We start from the raw sequence: 19,064 nt of genomic DNA, 5'->3' as shown, positions 1-19,064 counted from the left end.
TCCTTGATTCTTATTCACATGTGACGAAAATTACTTCCGTTGAGATGCTAATTGCTATTGTTGTCATAAAAAACTTAGAGATACATCAGATGGATGTTAAGAAAACTTTTTTAGAAACGTGAATTAGATAAAGAAATTTACATTGACCAACCTGAGGACTTTGTAGTGAAAGGTTATGAAGACAAAGTTTGTAAGTTGAACAAATTTTTGTATGGTTTTTTTTCTAAAAAAGTGATATGAAAATTTGATCACATGATAATGAGTAGTGGATTTAAGTTAATGAATGCAATAAGTATATTTACAAGTAACTTGTTGAGGATTCCTGTGTGATTGTATGTATGTTGCTGATGTGCTTATACTTGATAAAAATATGGATGTGATTAATTCCACTAAAAACATGCGCTGAATGAGAACGTTGACTTGAAAGACTTAGGCCCTGTTGATGTAATCTTAGGGATGAGGATTACAAGATAATCAATTATTTAGTGTTAGTTGTTCTCATTATGTTGAATTTATGGTTAAGAGATTCAATCAGTATGATTGTAATCATGCTTGTACTCCGTACGATTCTTCTTATAGACTCACGATAAATAAGGGTAAGGAGTATCTTAACTTGAATACTCAAGAGTTATAGGATGTTTGATGAATTTAATGAACTATAAGAGTCCAGACATTGCCTATATTGTGAGTAAGTTAGGTAGATATAACCTGTAATCCAGAGCAAGCGCATTGGGATACACTTAGTAGAGTAATATGGTACATAAATTACTCTATTACCTTTTGTTTGGTTTATGAAAGGTATCTTGTTGTCCTTGAGGGATTTTGTGATGCTAACTGGATAGTTAACTCAGAGGAGTCTAATCTACGAGTGGATATATTTTCTCTCTAGTTTGAGGGTCTATTTTTGGAAGATTTCCAAACAGACATGTTTTACTCAAATTCACTATGGAATTTGAGAGTATTACGTTAGATAAAGAATGAGAGGGGTCCGAGTGACTAAGATGCTTTTTAGAAGACATTCCTCTCTGGCATAGGCCTGTGCCAGATATATCTATACTTTGTGTTAGCCAAGCAGTAATATCTAAAGCTAACAATAACTAATTTCAATTGGCGTTATTTCCATTGATTGGATTATGTCCAAGGATAATATCGCAGACCCTTTGACGAAAGGTTTGTCCAAAGAGATAGTTAATAATGCATCAAAGGGGATTGGGCTTAAGCTCATTAAATAAACTTTCCATGAAGGATACTCAACCTTGCTGACTGGAGATCCCAAGATCAAGGTTTTGAATGAGACAACTAATTTTTGGTGGGTCAAGGTAAACACTATCAGAGAATTTCATTCTCTGCCCCTTCCCTATGGTGTAGACGTGATAGTGTGACTGCATGTGAAGGATGACTTTTAACTAAGTGTTAATGAGTTCTATAGTTTCAATTTAAGATTGAAGTGGTGTGTAACAGTAAACACTCTTGATGAAACTCACTTATCTGAATGTGGAAGTGGGTTGCTTCCTATGAGAATAGAGCTGATTCTCTAGAGCATTCTGAGAAACGGGATTTGTCCAGGGCGAAAAAGGACACAACGGCACGAACTCGACAGCACCTAGAGAGATATCACGTGTGGTTATTATCGCGGATTACACCAAAAGATGGCAGTTCAAAACATCGAGTTCACTGTCCATCAAGTAGTTCCGGCAATTTCTCACCAAGCAAAGGTTCAAGACCTCATGGACACCTCTTTCCTAAGTGGTATTTCTCGCTTTTCGTTTTCTGATTTCTATCGGTATTTCATTCATGTAGGGGATTGTTGGAGAAAATGAGTTTTATTGTTTCGGTTTTGTAGTCTTGGTGGGAATGGAACTTAGGACCTTTGAGCCTCTAAGGGCACTTTCTCATTTTCTTATGAGTGAATGAAATATGACCTTTAGTTCTACATAGGGTATAACTAAAGAGGAGCTCCACTATTTAACTATTCCTTTATGGATAGTCAGACAAACAATGTGGGTGGAACGGGTGGGGCAAACAATACTTGTTTTCACTAAGGCTTGGGCTTAAGGCTCGGGCTCGTTCTTACGCCGTGGACATATGTCAACCAAGACGTATCTTTTCGGACAAAATTATTTTGAAATATTTCTTTAAATATTCTAATATCAAATAAATTTTGTATTTAATGTGGGGACGTATGACTTGGAGAGGATTTATTTATTTCCGTTTTTATTTTTATGTCGACATAATGTGCAGTTAATTGCGTAACTGTTTTTTACCGTTTTGGAAAATCTTGAATTAATGAAAATTTATTTTGGTTTTATTACAAAATTATATTCTCTTTAATTCACTCTTAATGCACATTATTCTCGATTATCTCTCTTCTCCACTATATAAACCTTTTGGTTTCTTCATTCCAATTTGTGTCCAGAAGAGCTACTATCCTCTTCTTTTCGTCTTTGTCCCTCTGTGTGGTTTTTATTTTTTGTGCCACTGCTGTTGAGTTCGTATGAGTGGGCAAGTATTGTAGTGCTAACAATATATGCAACGGGAAGTTTTATCCTGGATACGACTTGACCACAGGGTATAGGCATCACTCATTCTTGAGGCGTACCGGTCAACTATCGTGTTAAGGACAGCGTGTTGAACACGTGAATCTGTCCTCTGTTTGTTGATTCCATTGAATGTTTATTTAAGCGTTTCAGAAATTTATTTCTAACATCTTCTTTGAATATTTTATTGTTACAGTTGCAACAGAAATTGGAGGTGTTCTTGATGTCAAAAAGAGGATCTGAGGATGATGAAACTGATATGGGATTGAATTGAGTTATAGACATGGATGAAGAATTAGAAGAGGAGGGTACTATTCCTTCACCGATTTGAGTTGATATGCTGTGATTTTATGCTGATGTCGACTACAGAGAGAGAAGATTCTGAGAAGAATTATGTTACTGGTGATGGATTTAGGATGTTGCTGTCGATTAAATTGAGTGGAGCTCTTTGATGAGATAGCATAATCTATCAATTTCTCTACTGTTGTCGATTTAGCACCAACATGTTTGATGCTTAAGACTAAGGTTTATCAAATTCTGTTGGTAATATGCTGGAAATTGATGGTAAGAATCCCACCTGAATCAATTTATCTTATTGTTCCAGTAAGTGCATGGGTATATTAGATTTGTCCCCTGCAAGCTGGCTGCTAAACAATTGGAATTAATGGTAATTTCAGAACTGAAATGATGATGCGAAATCACACAGTTACAGTTCTTTATAGTTTGAACAACAATATCTTTATGCATAACTGTGTATATATGGACTTTAATTCTAATTCTAATAGAAAAGGTCGTCTACCTGCGAACGTGGAGCAGTTCTCTTCAGTATCGGTGGTACGTTGGAAATTTCTTGTTTGATTGTTTTATTTTTGTAATTTCTATTGAATCTACTGTCGATATGACCCTTATTGTGAACAACACTCTGCAAATGTGTGTTGTACGTTCTTTTGATGTGAACCCTTTGGTCAGTTTTATCATGTATAGCTTCTTTCGTAATACCACTATTATTTTAGCTGGTCCTATGTGAGGAATATTTGTATCCGTATGTTCTGTCCATTGAAGAAAAACCGCCGTAGATATTGTGATTGTAAGTGAAGCAGCAAACTCTGCAATACCCACAGAAAGGTACCTTGCTAATGTTGCATCGAGAAGTTGTTAACATAAAACGGTTAGAATCTTGGTTACCACAGGAAACGCATATGCTGCTTAAATGAACAATGTACACAAATTCAGAAGTGCTGGAATTTAGAATACGAGGTACGTTCTTAAAATGGGATAGATAATCTCCAATAATAGAAAATTCATCTAACTCATGTTGTGGGCCGATGGTGTTTTTTTGTGAACGATTTTTTAGGGACCATGGTTTTTTGGGGACCATGGTCTTATTAGGCCGACCTCCCTGTATTTATAAGGAGTGTCCTAAAGTTAGGTAAATACACATTTACCCTTTATTTTAATTTAAATTAAAACTAACCTAATAACTATATAAATCTAATCATATACATCTAATCTAAATGAATCTATTAACCAAAATCAAAATTAAAAACAAAAATTGGAGGGAAATCGAAATTTTTTAGTTTTGAAAAAAAAAATATTCTCTTCTTCTTCTCTCTTTCCTTGACGTTCCTCGTTCGATTGAAAAACCCATCAATCGTTTTTAATTCGTTTTTGATAGGGTAAATTGAGTAGAAATCATCAAAATATGGTTTAAATGGAAGTTAAAGTGGCATGTTCTGTTAGGAATAGTTTTAAAAAAAAAACTAGTTTTGTAACCGAACAATCTGAAACCAAGAACACGAAGAACACTTCGGTTATCACGAATTTATTTTTTCGTAACCGAACTCCGAGTTCGGTTGGTTCGCAAAAAATAGTTTTAACCGAACTCCTCATTGAAAACCAATATATTGTGTTCGATTGTTTCGCAAAAAATAGTTTTAACCGAACTCCTCATTTAAAACCAATATATTGTGTTCGGTTGGTTCGCAAAACATTCTAAAACTAGTTAGTAACCGAACTCTACCCATAATACAAAAAAAAAATGTAACCGAACTGTGTTATTTTTCCCACTATGTTGAGTTATGATTTAACCGAACTTTACCTACTTTGTTAGGTTTGTTCGCAAAAAATCTTGACAAACCGAACTCTTCACTAATTCCATACATGTGGAGTTCGGTTAGATATGTTGTTGGGTTAAAGTTTGCGAACCAACCTAACATTACTCTGTAAATCCCATAAACAAAGTTCGGTAACATGTCTGTTTACCGAACGACTAAAACCTCCATTAAAGAGCGAGTTCGGTAACCTGCGTGTTTGGAAGAAGTAACCGAACTACACTTTCAGATAAGTTCGGTAACCTGTTCTTCACATAAGGTAACCGAACAAGCCCAAATCTACTCTAAAAATTTACAGTTTTTTGAAAATTTGGAGCAATTTAACCAACATTATCTAAGTTTGAATCGTACCTGGGTACCCAAATACCCTTCCTCCGGTTGTGGTTGGTAAAATCCATCGTTTTTCATGTTTTCCTTCTTCATCTTCTCTAACTTTACTCTCTCAATAATTCTACTTCTTCTAAAAAGAAAACCCATCTGATTTTTCAATCTCACTAATTATCTTTAACTTAATCATCTCACTAATCATTATACTAACTATTATTAATACTAACTAATCATTACCCAAAATTAATCATGAGGATAATTTAGGTATTAATATAAACATCTAGATAAGGAATGACCTAGATTTACTTCTAATGTCTTTACTCAAAATAAAACCATGGTCCTCCAAAAAAACCATGGTCCCAAAAAATCGTTCTTTTTTGTTGCTCGATTGGGCTGATAGTGCTGGAACTATTACTTCCTTCCCACCGTAGCCGTGTCCTATGGCTTAAGGTACACCTTCTGGGTTGATAGTGCTCAATGTGACTTACAATGTGACTTGAATATATCAATGGCAATTTTACTGGGCAAGTCTCAAATGATTTAATTTTGAATTTTAAAATGTTTAGTTTTCGGTCATTCCAATCACTTGGATTTTGTAAATATCTTACAAGGCGGGGCGAAGTCGAGTCACACCAAATCAAAGCTCCTAAGCGACGAGACGGGACGGAATGAAGCCCCGCTACATCAAATTAAAAAATACACGACTGGGTGACAAACAAAAAATGATGATGGATGGTTTGCGAAGCAGCCCGGTGCGTAGCACGGGCACAAAATCTAGTTTTCATGAATTGCGCAAAGAAAATTAGCCACTTTGGCAAAACAGACCTCAAATTATTAAACTGAAAAACTCCATAAACGAGAACAAGATTTAAACAACAAAGGAAAGGTTAGGAAAGGATTAAAGAAACATCTAGATGAAGAAATTGTTGGAAAAAATTGGGTTTCACAAAGGATGAATGAATCAGAGAAGAAAGTGTTGCACTCCAAAACTTTCAAGGCTTGTATAAATTTCTTTTAGACAAATATTTCTACCCTCCCAATAACAATTGGCGATTACAACAGGTATGCGAAATATTGCCTTCAGGATACAATGAAAGCCCTGCAACGAAAACTGAATTCAAGGTTTGTACCCCTTGATTCAATCAAGAACACACAAAGAGATTTCTGATTTCTGATGATGCTTTTTGAAACAGAGAAAACAGATTGATTTTTCTTATATGTTTAAACGAAACTGGGAGAGGCTATTTATAAAGGGTTTTGCACCTGTTGGGAATAGGTTTTTATTCGCCAACAGGTTTCTATTCACGAAACGTCGGGTTCCTTCATCAACAGACATCAATGGTGTCTTTTGGATTCGAAATTTTCGAACAGGCTTTTATCGGCCAAATAAAACCGTCAGTTCAAAAAATTCTTCCGGGGGCGTTGCCCCCTTGAAACCCCCACCAGGGGCGGTCTCCCCTGGACCCCCACGACCTGACCTGTCAGGTCGACCACAGCCTGGGGGGCGATGCCCCCCAGGACCCCCCTTTGGTAAGCGGTGTTGAAAATATTCCAACAGAAATCCCAGAGATGAGAGATTTAAAAATGAATTAATCAACCAAATTTTGAAAATCGAGTTGACTCGGTTTTTGCCGATTTGCAGGGCTCCTCTATCCAATCTTTTTTTGCAACTCGCATATTATGGGAGATTCATGGGAGATTTTTATCCTCAAATGGCAGAACAAAATTCAAATGCCATCCCGCACAAAATCATCAAAATCTTATGTGAAAACCGTGTATTGGGTACACATGTCGACATCGATTGCATCAGTGTGTTGCTTATTAAAACACTGAGAGGGGTGCGGTTTAGCAAAACCACAGTTGCATCAGTCTTGAGTGGAAGGCGAGGTCCATATTAATCTTGGGTACCAGAGATGCATCAGGAGTCCAGAGACTCCAGGCATTCCAAAGCTTCAAAACCAGAAAAACACGTTTGCACTGGTGTTAGTGCTCTGTAACCAACAAACCACTCGGGACTAAATTTAAAAATGCTGGTAAAATTAGTTTCATCATCAAGTTTAGTTGAAGACAAATCTCTTGCACAAGAAAACCAAAATAAAAGTTGTATATAAGGCCCCTCAATCCTGTTCTCAAAATGTATCTTCCCTGTATTTATTTACAAGCATTTGTACATGATTGTGGAAATTTCTTCTGTAAATGTAACAACTCCAAAGCAAAATAGACCTAAGTTTGTTTGGCACACCAGTCTCTTTCCTCTGCAAACGTTGTACAATGTTAATGCATTTAAGATGCAGAACAACCTATGAGACGGACGTTGTGGAATCTTCATCCTCCTTTACTATCATCCAGTCTTGCTTGGGTCCCTGCACAGATGAAGAGATGTTAACTTTTGAACCCCTAAACCAGGGAAAATCCTTGGGTCACAAATAATGTTAAAAAGAAATTAAGATTCACAAGTAGACTTCTCTCATCTTTCTCTGACTCACAAATCATTTCAAGGTATTACTCTTCTCATGTTTCTGTTATCACATCTCTCAAAGATATGAAGTGAAGGTATGGTCCTATCAATGTTTACAGAGTTGTTCTGGAAGAGTAGAATTTCGCATTACCTTTCCCTGACGAAGAATTATCGGAGAATCTCCAGTCATATCCACAACAGTTGAAGGGTCGGCTACTCTAACGCCGGCAGCAGCAACAAAATCAATACCCTGAAATAGTGGAAGAATATCAATTCATGAAGATTGACTGAATAAGTGAATAACATAACAATTCCCCACATCCACAAATCATAGTTGAACGACAGTAATTAAATTATTTAACCGGAACCAAAGAGCACCATTGGTCCATAAACATCGGCTATTGCAACTGGGTCTAAGATCCACTCCTCTCCCTTTGCCCACTTGACACTGATGAAAAAATGTGAATGCAGTTCAGGGATAGAAGATCGATACAACAAGTAACAAAAATACTATAGGTGCTTGAACACCATCAGTAGCATCCAAGAAAAAAAATTAAGGACAATTCGACAATTCCGAATAGCTGAAATTCTCCTAATCACCTTGTGGAAATTAAAGGTGCACCCATCTCTTCAAGGATTGCTTGACACACAGCATCATCAGGCATGCGAATTCCAACAGTCTTCCGTGCTGCGTATTTAGGGGTTATTCCATTTCTTATACACTGTTTAGGTAGTTCTTTGCTTGCAGGTAAGATGAAAGTGTACTGTCATTTACAACAAGAATATAGACTTAATAGCCATTTTCGTTATGTAGAAAAGTTAAGATGAAATCCAAAGTATTCAAACTCAATGACACACCCAATTCTGCTCCCACTGCATTTAAGTTACCAGTAACAATGTGCAGTTTTGGCGAATTTCCCTTGGATGTGACTGGTGAGTGCCTCAAATTTGCTCTTTTATTGATCACACTTAATGTCCCAATCTTACTATTACTAACAGTTTTATCGAAATAAAAAAGCACTTACAGGCCCCGGCAAGCAGTGCTTAACCACTCGAAAGACGTTTGTTGAACCTTGACCATTACCACGCGGAAATCCCAATGTGTAAGTATCTATGTCCCGAAGAGAATGGCATAAGATACTAAGGGGCTGCATTCATGATAAAAAGTTGTTAGAGAAACAATGTTAAATAAAAAGCAATATTTACAATTATCAGTAAAAGCATCTTAAGGACCAAAATGCCTTTCGCAGCGCATGAAAATGTTGATGGAAGGGAGCTGTAACACATTTTACCTTTGATGTCTCTATTTCTTTGATTCTGCAAATGTTAAACAACAACAAAAAACAACATATTAACAAAATAATCAAGCAAGAAGTAACCCAAAACCAACCAACTGCGCCCAGAAAAATAAAAAATAAACAAGGAAATCACCTCCGGAGACGCTCAATGGATGACTGACTTCTCAAATCACAAACAATTGCATACCTGATTACACAATTCATTTAACATACAAATAGTTCTACTTAATCAAGTAAAGAATGAGCGATCAGTTATCAAAACCTACTTCATAAACAATCTACAGGAGATAAAATTTCAGCATAAACCAAAATATATAACAACTTATGTTAAAAATGAAAATAGTTGGGGGTACAAAAACAAAAAAAATTATAGTAAAATGGGGTTATGTAAGAACATACACAGTATCAGTAGGAATGACTCCAACAGCTCCTTCTTTCAAAAGTTTAACAACGGGTTCCAATTTCCAAGTATCATCTCCAGATTGATCAACTTCCACATATAACAGTTCTCCCTGCTCGTACTCTAGCATTCATTAGAGTTTGATACACATAAAATGATGTAGATAGAATGAGAGAAGAGAGGGTTACCCTTGAAAAGCGAGGCGCTGAGTATTTGAGGCGCTTAGGGTTTCGTTTAGTTGTTGCTGTACATAATCCACTAAGTTTTCTTTGTGGCGTCAGTGGCAATACTACTGCCTTCAAATTGAAGGGAACAAGGGGGGATTTTGTGACTGAGCTACTGAAAGATAAGGAATTAGGGCTTACTCCACCAATTTTGACCACCTCTAACCCCATTTTTGAGAATCTTTTACAGACTAAAATGTAGAGAGTGAGACTCTGCGACTTGTCTTTCCCTGAGTTCTAACCTATCATCCATCAGAAGCAAATTCAACTTTCTTGGTGGGTCCCACCAACATAATCTGCCAGGAAGTCGATAATGTTGAACCGAGCCACCGCTGGCAAGTGACCGGTGGCAATACTAATGCATCTGAATTGAAGGGAACAACGGGTGCCAGTTTGTTTGGAGGCGCACCAATTCATACGTTAGAGATGTTTTTAACCGACAAAACAAACTATCAAAGATGTAGGAAAATCTGAACCAATAACTTCTTGGATGAAGCCAGTTTTGAACAGCAATAAATTAAATTTTGATGCTTCATGAATTTCTTCTGATTCAAAAGATGGATTTGGACTAATTCAAAGGAATTGTGCAGGAGAAGGAATTAAAACTAAGTCAGGAATATTCAGAATTGCATATCCAGAAAAAGCAGAAGTATTAGTTATGCTGCGGGAAGCAAAATGAGCTAAGGAGGAGGTTTCATGAATTTCTGGATGGAAAGAGATTGTGAGAGGATACTGAAGTTTGTTGATGGAAATGATTCAATGTGGTCTGGCTGTGTTAGAGAATAGGAAACTTAGTCTTTATTTCCTGTTCAAATATTGTTTTTCTGTTTATAGCTTTAGTTAAGTTTGTTATGATCTAGTACGCCAAGCTAATTAAGGCAATTGTATTTCCTGTAAGACAAGTCATGTAATCACATCTATCTAACTATTGCTTTATCTTTGGTTTTCTCAAGTTGAAAAACCTATTAAAATCTAAAATTTGTCTTGGTATCAGACTGGTCGACCCTTCATATATACGACCTGTTTAGGGTTTCTTTTTATCTTTCTCTTTTCTTACTTCATCTTTTTCGACATGGCTAATGTATCTTCTTAATCTTCCTCGATGTCTTCTTCCACTATTTGTTCTATGTCTCCCTCAATGACTTTCTCTGCCAAGTCTTCTATATCTGTAGATCAAGCACCTTTTGAACGCCTCCATGGTGCTATTTCAGCTAGTCATAATTATATGTTATGGGAAGCTCAGTTTACGCCTTATTTACAAGGATGTGATTTAGAAAAAATATGTTGATGGTTCTCTCGAAATCCAACCAGCTCTCCTTAATGAAATTCCTAACCCACTATTTTTGTCTTGGAGGCGCAAAGATAAACTTCTTCTCGGTTGGATTATGTCTTCTCTCACTACTCCAATCCTAGCCAAAGTTAAGGCGCGTGATACTTCTTTTGTAATCTGGACCAAACTTGATGCTCTCTTTGCATCTAAAACCGATGCTCATCTTATTCATCTTAAGGAGTCTCTTTCATCAATCAAGATAGGAAACTCAACTATGTCTGATTACATTCAATCAATTAAAAATATTGTGGATTCTCTTTCTGCTAGTGGTGTTGAAGTTTTTGACAAAGAATTTCGTCATTATGTTGTTAAGGGTCTTGATTCATCATATGGATCAATTGTTAGCTCCTTAATCACCACTATGGGTGTTATTACTGCTGATGCTTTGAATCCATGTTGTTGTCTTATGATCTTCGTGTCATTGCGCGTAGAATCAGGTTGCTCTCTCTCAACCACTTGTTAATGTTGCCTTTGTGAATCGTATTGTGGATGTTCCTCTTACAAGGGATGGGAAACTAGCTGTTATGTATCAAATATGTGATAAAACCTATCACAATACTCGATATTGTCGAAAGAGGCTGGATACAGTGACTTACCCTCCTTATGAGAAACGTCCACCCTTCAAAAATAATGCTAATATGGGGAAAAGGCCTTCTTCCAATGCTTTTGCTGCATATGCTACTTCTCACCATTCTGCTTACGCCTATGACTGGCTTCCCGATAATGGTGTGACGAACCATATGACCAATGATATCAGCAACTTACACATTCATTATGAGTACAACTGACCTGATCATATTCGAATAGATAGAGGTTCATCCTTGCTGATTTCCAATACTGGTGATGGTATTCTTTCTACTCCTACTAGTAAGTTTTTCTCCCTAATGTTCTTCATGTTCCACATCTCTCACAAAATCTGTTATCTGTCTCTATATTCTGCCTTGATAATAATGTCTTCTTTAAATTCTACGACTCTTTTTTCCTTGTGAAGGATCGCTAAACTTGGGAGGTAGTACTTCTAGGAATGCTTAATAAGGATGGTCTTTATACTCTTCTTCCCGTTTCATCTGTTTCTGCTATTGTTCGTGAACGTACTTCTTTACAAACATGGCACTCTCGTTTGGGGCATCCAATGATCAAAACTGTCAAAGCCATTGTCTCGAAGCACATCTTACCTGTTTCTGCTGTAAAATTCTCATGCGTCAGTCATGTTTAGGCATTAGAAGTTATAAACTTAGTTTTCCCGCTAGTACTATAGTTTCTGAAAATCCTTTGGATCTTATTGTTTCAGATGTTTGGGGTCCTGCTCCACTTTTATTTAATGAGGTACTATACTAAATTATTTTTGTTGATGCTTTTAGTCGTTTCACTTGGATTTACCCTATATACACAAAATCTGATGTTATTAGTATCCTTGACGTATTTTATCGACAAGTGCAAATTCTCTTTGGTTGAGAAATAAAAACTTTCCAAAATGATAACATTATTAAATACAAGAAACTCACTAAAATTCTGCAATAAAATGGTACCCAACATCGCCTTACTTGTCCCCATACATCTACTCAAAATGTTCTTGCAGAAAGACGACATTGTCACAAAGTTGAAACAGGCTTAACACTCCTATCTATATCTTTCGTTCCGCCTCGCTTTTGGTATGATGTTTTTTCCATTGCTAACTTTCGTATGAATCGTGTTCCCTCAGTTACTACAGGTGTTAAATCTCCATCTGAATTTTTGTTCACTAGAGTCTCAGATTTCATATCTCTTCGGTCTTTGCTTGCTTATGTTTTCTTCATCTCATAGATTACCGATCTAATAAACTTGAAACCCGGTCATCTCCATGTGTTTTTCTTGGATTTGTGCAAATCACAAGGGTTACAAGTGTTTGCACATTCTTTCTGGTCGAGTTTATTGGTCGCGTCATGTTGTTTTGGATGAGTCATCTTTTCCTTTTGCAGGTTCCAACTCCTCGGTACTACCATCTTCTCTGGATACCTCACAGGTAACATCTTCTTCACTTCTATTTCCAGTATCTACAGCCATGTCCTCTCCTCCTATCTCCGTTGTTTTTCTGTCGTTCTTGCCAAAGTTTCTGGTTCACCTTTTCCGGTTTGCAGTTCCACTAATGCTTTGCATGTTACTCCTGCTGCTGGCCTGCCAGAATTCTTAGAACACCTACAGCGTCCTGCTGATACTCATATGATAGTATCTAATAACAGCACAACAACTGCCAATACTCTCGCAAATAATGCGACACAACTACCTCTACCAGAGCTTCAAAATGCAGTTGTACAAGAGTGAACTTTGTCTCCCACTGTGGTTTATCAGCAGTCTTCTTCGTCTTCTCCTTCTGACTCACTTTCCCATGTTACTACCTCAGCTACGGAAGTTCAACAGTCCTTTCCAACTGAGGTTCAGTCAGGTACTTCTGATATAGCACATGAACAACTGATATCTGATATTATTGTCTCTACTATTACTTCCAGTACTTCAATTGACTAATCTGTCCCAGCTTCACGATCACCGACCAAGAATGATCATTCTATGGTTACAAGGGAAAAGGATGATATCTTCAAACCAAAAGCTCTTTTATCTTCGAAATATGCCATCATTATTGATGCTTTCTTTGAGACAACTTTTTATTCGCAGGCAAAGGAATATCATAAATGGCGTAACTCTATGAATGACCAATATAATTATCTTTTCCAAAATGGCACTTGGTATGATATTAAACGTACTCCGGATATGAATGTGGTAGGATCCAAATGGGTGTTTCGTGTCAAACGCCTAGTTGATGGAACTATTGAACAACGTAAATCTCGTCTAGTGGCTCAAGGATTTCATCAATGTGAAGGGAAGAACTATGGAGAAACTTTCAGTCCGGGAATAAAGCCTTGTGCAATTCGTATTGTTCTTACTTTGGCTTTTACATCTGCCTGGCCGATTCAACAACTTGATATCCAGAATGCATTGCTCAACGGTTTCCTTACGGAAAAGGTTTATATGAAGCAACCTCCTGGCTATACTGATCCAAATTATCCTGATCATGTCCGTCGATTGCATAAATCCTTATATGACCTCAAACAGGCACCAATGGCGTGGTACACTCGTCTTAGTGTCTTTCTACAACAACTTGGCTTTGTTATTTCCCAAGCCGATTTTTCTTTGTTTATTCGTCGTTCGACTACTGATATTAGTTATCTTTTTGTATATGTTGAAGACATTATATTAACATGCTCCTCTTCTTATTATTTTCAACATCTTATTGACACTCTACACAAGGAATTTTCACTAAAGGATCTTGGAGATTTGTCTCTTTTTCTCGGTGTTGAAGTAACAAGAACACCTGATGGTTTGTTTCTTTTCCAGCGTCGTTAAATAAAAGATTTATTGGAGTGTGAGAATATGCAAGGAGCAAAGCCTGTGAGTACTCCTTTTACTACTTCTACTGAGATAAATCCACAAGGTGGGGTTCCTTTGAAAAATCCTACTGAAAATCGGAGTCTTGTTGGAGGTCTTCAGTACTTGTTGACTACACGGCCTGAGCTTTCCTTTTCAGTTAATAAAGTCTGTCAATTTATGCAACATCCTAATGACAAGCATCTTCTTGTTGCCAATAGGTTCTGTGTTATCTGCAAGGTACTTCCTCTTATGGTCTTACTTATCAGGCCATCCTCTTCTTTGAACTGAGTTTCCAAGCCTATACGGATGTTGATTAGGCTGGTGATCCAACTGATAGACGTTCCACTAGTGGTTATTGTGTTTACTTAGTATCGAATATCATTTATTGGAGTGCTAGAAATCACAAAACTGTCTCTAAGTCGAGTACAAAGGTTGAACCAGGGACCTTCCATTGCTACTGCTGAGCTCATGTGGATTGAGTCTCTACTCAAAGAACTTCAAGTTCCAGTCTGCACTCCTCTTGTTTTATAGTGTGATAATCTTGGTGCTATCTATCTTACTATGAATCCAATCTTCCATGTTCGTACTAAGCATATTGAAGTCGATTATCATTTTGTTCGAGAAAGAGTTCAACGTTGTCAGTTACTTGTTCGTTTTGTTTGTCTAAGGACCAAGATTGTTGATGTCTTCACTAAACATCTTTCGAGAGATCGTTTCTCTTTTCTGCGCTTTAAGCATATTGTTTCTGGCCGCCCGCTTAGATCGAGGGAGGGTGTTAGAATATGAAGCTTAGTCGTTATTTCCTATTGAAATACTATTTTTCTGTTTACAGCTTTAGTTAAGTTTGTTATGTCTTGTACGCAAAGCTAAGGAAATTGTATTTCTTGTACGACAAGTCATGTAATCACACCTATATAAACAGAGGCTTTTTTTTTTCAATCAAAGGCCTTCAAAAAGGCTAATGGTCCTCCTCAACTGTTGGTAGAAGCCAAACAGGAGGGGCAGACCAGTACATGGTAGAATTGTTGTTCTTAGCCCACATAGCGAGTTCATGAGCTACAGAGTTCAAGTTGAGAAACTTATCAAAATCTAAAATCTATCTGGCAGAATCAAAGCATAATTAAGGAAGATTTGGGTATTTTGAAGGACTGTGAAAGTTTTTTTGATTTCAATTTCACAAAAAGAAGTAAGAATCAGGTAGCTATAAATTGGCAAAAGAGGCAAGGAAATCTTCCCTGTTTATTATGACTTGGTATGAGGAAATGCCAAACTTTATAAGCCAATTTCTTTTGGTTGATAGTTTAAATAACAGTATTTCAAATGAAGGTAGCCAAGCTACTACTAGTTTAGTTAATGATCTTGTTTGTTCAAGCTCTGTAACTCATTTTTAAGGGTCCTAAGTTTGTTATTATACTCTCTGAAAGAATGTCGTCTGATAATCACAATTGGGAGCATGTTCCCACTGTATTTTTTTTTGTTTCTTTGGTTGGAATACATTCGTCGTAATGCTCGGAAGAAGAAGAGGAAAAAAAAAAAAGTCATTCCCATGGTTTCTTCATTGCCAAGTCCCATGACATTAAACAAGTGAACCATAGCTTTCAACGGGTTCATCATCACCCCCCATTGGAGTATATTCTACTTTTTTTTATATATATACTAGCCCTTAACCCGTGTCATAACGGCACGGGCCATGATGTTGGTTCATTTTTAATATATCGTATAATTTGTGTCCTGAATACTTATCAACTCCTTATAATTTAATATGTGTTTGTCATAAAATAGTTGGGATTTTCCTCTCTTTTTTCTTGTTTTTTTCCTTTAATATTTTACCGCCAGAGATTTGCTCAAACAAAAGAAATATAATCTTAACTTGCAGACACTTTTTTATTTAGGTTCATTGCTTATAATGAGATAATGCTCTACATGAACATGGAAGTTTAAATATTTTTTTGGAAATATGTCGTCAACAGCGCTCATCTCAGTGAAATCAACTAATCAATATCGTCCATAAAAGTCTCCCCATGCTCCTATTTCGCTCCACCTGACTCATCTATCATGGTCATGTTGTCGATCCTCTTTTTTTTTTGATAAGTCAAAATTTGTATTAATAAATAACAAAATTTACATGAAATAATTTACAAGAAAAGAGGTCACAGCAACCCCAAAAACTTGTAAACTAATTAATGCGAAAATAAGAAACATTTTGTTGTTCAACTGAAATTAGAAAATGTGGTTTTCCATCAAAATGCATTCCCACCTCATTAGCTAAAAAAAACCACGCTTAGCCATTTTATCTGCCGAAAATTCGCCTCCCTATAAGTGTGAATGAACCTTATAGACGTATAATGTCTACAAATCACCATCCATTTAGTCTTTGCAAACCAAGGGATAGAATTATTTTTGAAAGCTTCTACCACGCCATATGAATCTGACCGGACAAAAATACGATCAAAACCCCTTTGCATAGCCCATTCCAAACCAATTAGAATTCCATATAACTCTGCCAAGTAATTTGTAGTAACTCCAAGTCCAATACTCATAGGTCCAAGTACTGAACAATGCGCGTCTCTAGCCACCACCCCAGCACCAGCAATGCCTGGAATTCCTTTCTCCGCCCCGTCACAGCAGATCTGAAGTTCATTATCTTCAGGAGGATTCCAAAAAAATTCAACAGGATCCTGATGCTTTACCCTTCTATGGGCTACTCGAAAATAATCAAGCAGCACAATATCTTCCGCACAGTTCTTCATATCTCCCTTAAGCCGGAGTGAATAGTCTTGAATCAGATTTAGAACACGCTTGTAGAAAATATTCCAGTTCATTTTCTTACGATCAAAGACATAATTGTTGCGCATAGCCCACAGTTCTGACCTGAAAACCAAATTTTCTACTAACCACATATCAAGAACAATTTTAATTCTACTCTTAGCTGCCCTGAAGGACACAACAAGCTCAAAGTTAGCTGTTAAACCAAAAGTATTCGAAATCCACAGCCACGCACGAGCTTCAAAAGAGCACTGAAAAAGAACATGCTCCATCGGTTCTTCTTCAATACCACACAGCACACACTTATTAGCCAACTGGATTTTAAGTGTGTGTTTTGTGGTATTGAAGAAGAATCGCTGGAGCATGTTCTTTTTCAGTGCTCTTTTGCAGCTCGTAGGCAGAGAATAGTATTTTTTTTTTTTGCATCGAACGGATGATGCAAACTCTCCAATGTCACATGATTTTCCTGTAAATTTTCAACACCCATTAGATGAAAATGTTTAAAATGTGTACCCATTACCTTTTCGAAGGGATTGTATATATGCGAACCTCTGCCATTCAATCTTCAACAAAGTATTATGTTCAGCAGTTCGTCTTAACGAAGGATTTGGTAACTTTAAAAGTCTTGGACATTTTGTCACTTCTATATGTTCCTACCTTCACTTGGAATACAATCTAGCGACACATTACCTCATAAAGAACCTTGAACACATATAGTACTCCATGATCCTATTTCAAATTAATAGGTTGTCAATAGATCCTTTACCAAAAGTTGACATCTTCTACGTTGAATATTTATAAAAAAAATCATTGTATTGTGGATCGTTGCTTTCTAAGATTGTAGTTTTCAAAATTGGCCTCTTCAAGTCCCACGGCTTTCTAAGTTTATATATCATGTTTGTTTTTAACATTTTAGTTAGCCATATTATGTTTGTTACTAACTTTAAACTTGATGTAATCTTCTACTGTGAACTTTATGTGATTTCAGAATCAAAATAGTTATACATCTTTCATTCGTATCAAGTAATCTGTTGCATATCCCAACAATTCTTCTACAACAATTCCTTTCTTTTTCCGTTTTCGGACCATCAGTAGTCATTATTGTCAAACGCAATTTGTCTAATTTTTGTTGATGTTATGTATCTGCAATGTTCATTTTTCTTAAATAAATAGACTGTGGAAAACCTAAAAAAAAAGAACATAAGTATTACATCGGGTCTAAGTTACTATATCCAAAATACTCCAGACACTGCTTCTGGTGCTTGTTTCCTCAAATTCCTCGTTGCATTCTAGACAGTACATGCAACACCAATCATTTGCAAAGTGAGCTATTTTCGCAAGTGTGGTCAATGTATCCCTTACCTGTAATAATAATAACAACACGTCAATTATTTTCAAGGAGTCCAGTTGTAAATGGTACGAATCTAATATATTTGCATTGTACCTCAATCTTAGCCATCACCTTCTTCTCACATAACAAGCAATTGAGGAAGGACAAATCTTGACCATTATTTACATAGGCAGAGTTAGCCAAACTATGTTTTGCAATTGTCTTACTTGGAAATTATTATTGATCCCTATTTTAGTCGGCTCCTATCGAAGCCGATCTAATTAGTCCTATATAAAGTTAATCTTAAATTTTTGACTTTATTTCTTGACCAAATTATTGAAGTATTCTCGGTCATGTTCTGCTTTGTGTGATCTACCCATCTGTATCTACTATACCTTCTAATCCAGTGAATGAAACCTATACATATTGATCCGTAATATATTGTTGATTTCTAATCAAGAGGTCGCATGATTTGAGAATGTAAAATATAAAAAATATTCTATAAACATCAGAGACGAAATTTAGATTTATGATATAGAGTTTTTTTATGATGATTTTGATGAACAAATATAATTTTCAAACAAATATTTTAGAATGCAAATACATTTTCCCGGTCAATAAGGATTTATATTGGACATTGGGTGAAAGTTGTTGTCTTTGTAGGTAGTTGTCGCGAAACAACTCGACATTGATGGTGTTTCAGGAAAAAGAATGTAATAGTACTTGAGAGAGCGATAATGTTCTCTTACGCGGGAACACCGATTGCCTTTATGTAATACGGATACCATTTCGGTGATCCAACAGTCACGATCATATTGTCTTATACGTTCCGGTATCATCCTCGAAATATTTGGTTTTTGTCCTTATCAATCGTGCTAAAA

General features: G+C 36.5%; 2 protein-coding genes across 2 annotated transcripts; both read right to left on the bottom strand.

Moving 5' to 3' along the window:
- Nucleotides 1-6,998: 6,998 nt before the first annotated feature.
- Nucleotides 6,999-9,647, bottom strand: LOC113276630 (uncharacterized protein YciO-like). The gene is made up of 9 exons (XM_026526255.1): nt 9,320-9,647; nt 9,131-9,243; nt 8,865-8,918; nt 8,726-8,750; nt 8,459-8,581; nt 8,034-8,197; nt 7,812-7,881; nt 7,585-7,683; nt 6,999-7,338 (listed from the first exon to the last, which is right to left on the bottom strand). The coding sequence occupies exons 1-9, from the start codon at nt 9,524-9,526 to the stop codon at nt 7,276-7,278; spliced, it is 918 nt and encodes a 305-aa protein (XP_026382040.1). The 5' UTR covers nt 9,527-9,647; the 3' UTR covers nt 6,999-7,275.
- Nucleotides 9,648-15,045: 5,398 nt separating this feature from the next.
- On the bottom strand, nt 15,046-17,125 carry LOC113273159. Its single transcript, XM_026522922.1, has 2 exons — nt 16,534-17,125; nt 15,046-15,143 (listed from the first exon to the last, which is right to left on the bottom strand). Exons 1-2 carry the CDS (start codon nt 17,123-17,125, stop codon nt 15,046-15,048), a joined length of 690 nt encoding a protein of 229 aa, XP_026378707.1.
- Between the last annotated feature and the right edge of the window lie 1,939 nt (nt 17,126-19,064).

Source organism: Papaver somniferum, chromosome 4 (assembly GCF_003573695.1).
Source record: "Papaver somniferum cultivar HN1 chromosome 4, ASM357369v1, whole genome shotgun sequence".
NCBI classification, from domain to species: domain Eukaryota; kingdom Viridiplantae; phylum Streptophyta; class Magnoliopsida; order Ranunculales; family Papaveraceae; genus Papaver; species Papaver somniferum.
Note: the sequence above shows the minus strand (reverse complement) of the source record. Positions and strands in the feature narration are given on the sequence as shown.

Coding starts and splice junctions, on each gene's coding strand:
- LOC113273159 (XM_026522922.1), bottom strand. CDS start 17,125: ATGGAGCATGTTCTTTTTCAGTGCTCTTTTGAAGCTCGTGCGTGGCTG. Junction 15,144..16,533: donor TATGCAAAGGGGTTTTGATC/GTATTTTTGTCC, acceptor TGAACTCTGTAG/CTCATGAACTCGCTATGTGG.
- LOC113276630 (XM_026526255.1), bottom strand. CDS start 9,526: ATGGGGTTAGAGGTGGTCAAAATTGGTGGAGTAAGCCCTAATTCCTTA. Junction 8,751..8,864: donor TCCATTGAGCGTCTCCGGAG/GTGATTTCCTTG, acceptor TAACATTTGCAG/AATCAAAGAAATAGAGACAT. Junction 7,882..8,033: donor GCACCTTTAATTTCCACAAG/GTGATTAGGAGA, acceptor TTTTTTCATCAG/TGTCAAGTGGGCAAAGGGAG.